Source organism: Papaver somniferum, chromosome 10, assembly GCF_003573695.1.
Source record: "Papaver somniferum cultivar HN1 chromosome 10, ASM357369v1, whole genome shotgun sequence".
Lineage (NCBI taxonomy): Eukaryota > Viridiplantae > Streptophyta > Magnoliopsida > Ranunculales > Papaveraceae > Papaver > Papaver somniferum.
Genome location: NC_039367.1, coordinates 20,991,333 through 20,996,554, shown reverse-complemented (window position 1 = coordinate 20,996,554; position 5,222 = coordinate 20,991,333). Strand labels below are relative to the sequence as shown.

Here is a 5,222-nt window from a genome sequence, read left to right as displayed (position 1 = left end):
TATTCAAAAATTTAAATCGAATACAGCTAAAATATAGTTGGGTATAAACTACAACAATAGTTACATCCCAATTATTTGTATCCCAAATTATACTAATTTTTTGCAAAAATACAATCAATTTATATGAAATAAAATGTACTCATAATTTCAAATCGGAGTATAATTCAGATTGAGAATATTAATTCGTTCGTATTTCTGATTTATGAACTCGTATGTTTACTTCTGTAAGTTACACCGATTGTTAATTACTTAGCCAATCAATTGAGCATCTATAATTTATTTATAAAAATGAAGGCCAATGAGTGAGACAATGTAATAAAAGAGCGAGGGAATTATTCTCTTTCTGTACTTAATACTCCCATTTACGTGCAGTAGAATGTTTTAAAAAAGAAAAAAGAAAAAAGAAAAATAAAAGCAACGTAAATTGTAAAAATCATAAACAAAAATTTATTTTTATTTTATTTTTCCAAATTGTTGTGTAAGAATAGGATAGTTTTTATTGAGACGAGAAAGAGGAAGTCAAAGAAAAGACTTTGTTTTTTTTTTCTTTAAGGAAGGAGATGGATAAAATTACCAAGAAAAAAAATGAAAGGCAGTTTAAGGAGCGCCCACTGTAATGGTTGTTGCTATGGCCCCTGGTTTTCCATCCTCAGAAGACCAAAATATTCATTTCCTTCAAACCCTAACCTCTGTCTCCCTCTTAAAACCCATCCCATCGTCATCCTTAACAGGGAAACAAGATCCTCCCTTTCACCACCACCACCCCACATTCCTCTCTCTACAGAAAAACATAATTAAAAAAGAACCCCAGTTGTTCAGAGCAGTACCAAGTAGAAGTACTATTTTTTTCTCCCGACTTCTCTCTTTTATGGACATATTTTGAAGAATTCTTCGATACCCAGTTCTCAATTTTGCGTTTTTTCGTGATCCCTACTCTGGGTTTCACGATTGGTACTGCTGATATTGTCGAATCCGTGAAACTTATTTGTTTGTCTGAATGAGGATTGCAGCGAGTTTGATAGAAGAAAAGGGGCAAGAATATAGTGAATTGCCAGCTGAATCAAGCAGCAAGAAATCATCATCGAAAAAGAATAGAAAGCGTCAAAAGAAAGCTGCAGCAGCAGCTATGACGCCTCCTAATGTTGTTCAAAAGCTTTTTGAGACTTGCAAAGAAGTCTTTGCTAATGGTGGACCTGGTTATGTTCCACCTCCCCCTGATGTTGAACGCCTCCGTTTGGTGCTCGGTAATCCTCCCACCCTTTCTCCTTGTAGTTTTTCATTTGATAGTGATTGATTTTCCTGGTCAATTGTATTGGAAAATGAAATTTTATTCATGGGGTTTTGCTAATTGGATTGAGCAAGTTCGACTCAGTTTTAAAGATAAGATTTTTAATCATTTTCGGCCCATCTCTAATTTGGGTTTTTGAAATGGATAACCTTTACTCCATCCAAAAAAGGAAATGGATAAGCTTTAACATGTTGCATTCCCAATTTGATTCATGTGATACTTCCTATGTTGTTCTGAATTCAATTTTTGACGTTTTGAGCTCTTTGCATGACTGTTTAGTTAGATTTGTATGACTCTCCTGGGGACTAACCTGTAACGAAGATGCATTTGCAATATGACCAAGTAAACCTTTTTTTCTGTCAAGACTCAAGAGTATGGTTTTGTTTTGCCTAGTTGTGCTTATTAAAAAATACCATTGCTTAAGGATTTATGCGTTGGTTTACCCAGTTACGTTCTTCTATTCCATGTGGTTTCCAATGTATGCATGTAGGAAGTAGCACAGTTGAATGTGTTATGCTTGAGTACTAAGATGCTAGATTGCTTTTTCTGTGTTTTGCATGCAATTTTACTTAGTCTTGACGAAGGCAGATTCATCTATAGTTCAGTATCTTTGATCCTGTGCATGCCGTGTTTTTTAGTAACTGAGATTCTCTCTGTGATTCCCAAAATGTACATTTGGGATCATTGAATTTCTAAGCATAGAGTTGTTTTTAATCATTGGGTCCAGAAACAAAACTAAGTGGACCTTAATCTGAACTTCCTCCTTAATAACTGCAATCTGATATTCAAGGAGACAGGTTAGATTAATGATGCCACTTTTCCTGCTAACATATTGAACTCAATTGTTCTCTGTTACCATACGGTTAGCTGGTAGAACGAACAAGAAAACCGTTAGCCGGTGAAAACGAACAAAATGAGGATCATTAGCCGGCGAGATTTATGAGACACGTGGTGTCCGAAGGAGTTTGGTTCGCCGCCAAACTCGTGGGGTTTTAAATTTTGTCATTTATCGAAAATGGAAAGAAAATACTCACCTCTTACCACAGTAGCAATTTCCATATCAGATTAGATTTCCTGGCTTCATGCCCGGTTGGATAGGCTGTATATATATCAACTCCGGTGTACGAACATGCGTTCCTTCACTTCCATCAAAAAGATATCAACAAAATTCTGGACTTTATGAAACTCTTCTCGGTGGATCCTCTAGTTCCTTTTTATTTTTGTTATTTATTTCTTGAGACAAGGGAATAAGCGTTGTAGCACATGAAGTATGATTTTCCACCAATTTTTAAAATTGAAGAGACTCCTGCATGTCGATGACTTGGTAGATGGTAGAGTAAGCATACGAAAGAAAATGGTTTTGGCATGTGACCATTCTATAACATAGGCTGTTTAACCTTCTTTTTTTGGTTGAGAACTTCCCCTCTGATGCTTGCATATGTTTTACCTTTTTGGTGTTGTAGATGGCATGAAACCGGCAGATGTTGGTCTTACTCAGGACATGCCGCATTTCAAGAAAACCAAAGGATTCCCTTTAATAACTTATCTTCATCTCTATGAATGCGACAACTTCTCGGTATAGCACCTTCTCTTGGTGATTACACGATATACATATTGTTTTACTTTATTGCTAATCTCTTACTAGCTATTTCTGTCATTTACAGATTGGGATCTTCTGCCTGCCACCCTCAGGTGTCATTCCGCTTCATAATCATCCAGGCATGACAGTTTTCAGTAAGCTCCTCTTTGGCTCAATGCATATTAAGTCGTATGACTGGGCAACTGATGTACCCCGTATCACGCAAGAGAATCTCAACCCAACACACTGTAAGCTTCTCTTTGCTAACCACTTTTTTAGGATTGTATGTTTCCCTTTCAATTCGATTAACTTATCTTACGAAACCATGTGGAAGCTCTCGAGTCTTAGAGCATATCTAGCACCCAATTCTTAGTGGGGTTCTTGGATGTGGTATAGATGCACGCTTGTAACTGAAGTTAATATTTACTCTGACAATTGTTAGTGCCAAAAAGTAGTAGTAAACCCTCTTCCTTTGATGCTATTGATCTTTGTAAATGGGTTGATTGGTACCTACTCTAATAGTTAGAGATACTGTTAAGTAAGCACTTGAGGTTAATTGTGGTTGCCATAAACAATTTTACGTGCATTGCATGCCATCCATGTTTAACTGGTTTTGGATCTAGCGGCATATCTCATGCCAAATATGGAATCTTTTGTATAATACTTGTGGTGCATGTCATAATCTGAAACTCATCAAACATTTTCCATTACCTTTTTCTGCTTCCTTTAGAAGATTATAAATTTACAAATTTCACCTTGTTTTGGTTGATGCTTGCAGGCCAGCCACCTGGGATCCGTCTGGCAAAGGTTCAGGTCGATTCTGTCTTCACTGATCCATGCAACACATCCATACTGTACCCAGCTGCAGGAGGCAACATGCATTGCTTCACTGCATTGACATCCTGTGCAGTCCTAGATGTGCTGGGACCACCTTACAATGATGCCGCTGGTCGGCACTGTACGTACTATCAGGAGTTCCCATATGCTAGTTTCTCAGGTGTGTAATTGGCTACTTGCTTTTCAATATCTGGGTTGTAGTTCAGCATCGCTTACCGATGATGTCCTAAAATGCACGGGATTTAACCTTTATTATTCAAGTTTTCATTGGCTGGAAATTGATTGCCAACACTATTGCATTGACACACATGCACACGGCAATTGATGAGTGAATTACGGGCTGTAGTGGAGGATCAGTCCCTTTAAAACTGGCATCGGAAATTGACACAGAAGTATTCTAGAGCCTTTATCGTATTTAATATCCAGAAGTTAGTAGGCGTTCTTGTTTTGATATTTTTTTTTTACTTACTTCGAACAGGTGACGAAGAATCCATGCCGAAAGAAGAAGAAAGGGATGCGTACTGGTGGCTTGAAGAGAAAGAGAAAATTGAAAACCTTGTTGTTGTTGGAAAACCATACGGAGGTCCAAGAATCGTGGAGACTTGATTGTCATTCTGTCTTAATGTTTCAGCGGCCTTTCAAGCTGTTGTTCCTTTTCTTTTTTCCCCCTTGTCCTTGTCTCTCTTAAGGGTCCATGGACCTTAGGTTTTTCCCTTCCTTTTCCTTTTTTTTTTTTTCTTTTCTTTTTTTGTTATCCGTTGCTTTTACAGTTTCTGTACATATATCCCCCACCAAAAATGAAATGAAAGGAAAAAAAAAAAGTTTTGGAGTTTCAAGAATTTGTTTTTTCTTCTATTGTAGTACATCTGTTGCTGTCCATCATATGGTTCTATACTTGCGAGGTCATGACAATTGGTGGCAGACAACACAGCAACAATCTATCATGGAAAAGGCTTGATGACAAGTTCTCACTCCCGCCAACAATTTCGCCATTGGACTTCACTTCGTCCCTGTACGCAAACGGTTCCATTTACTGGCTGCGCACTGGCTCAAATTCCGCTACAGAACCATTGATTTCGAATTTAACATTGGGACCGAAAAGTTTAGAGTGATTTCAATTCCCAACTACATCATTGAAGAATTTCGTTATCCTTATGTTAGTCAGTTGATACAAATTGATGGTCGTTTATCTGTGTTAGCTAAGAAGATATGCAAGGATATCTACGGGGCGCGAACAATAAATAACGCTTCAATGAAGATGTGTGTCTTATATGACAATGATGATGACATTATCAGTAGTGCTGAAACAACATCTACAAGCAGCAGTGCAGACAGTGTTGGCAATATTAGTGATTTCTGTTGGGTAGAAGACACCTTCATGATGCCGCCTTTTGACTGGGACGGGCTAAATTCTGGTTCTGTCCAAGTTGTTCCCGGTACAGATTTGTTCATAATAAGATCTGAAGGAGACGCTGGTTCGTCATTCTATTTTTAGGAATGGAGGAAAAAAAGATTCAG

General features: G+C 37.7%; 1 protein-coding gene across 1 annotated transcript; it reads left to right on the top strand.

Annotated features, from left to right (window-relative positions):
- Positions 1 to 595: 595 nt before the first annotated feature.
- Positions 596 to 4,540, top strand: LOC113319669 (plant cysteine oxidase 2-like). Its single transcript, XM_026567913.1, has 5 exons — positions 596 to 1,244; positions 2,752 to 2,864; positions 2,953 to 3,115; positions 3,646 to 3,864; positions 4,183 to 4,540. Exons 1-5 carry the CDS (start codon positions 998 to 1,000, stop codon positions 4,308 to 4,310), a joined length of 870 nt encoding a protein of 289 aa, XP_026423698.1. The 5' UTR covers positions 596 to 997; the 3' UTR covers positions 4,311 to 4,540.
- The last annotated feature ends 682 nt before the right edge of the window (positions 4,541 to 5,222 follow it).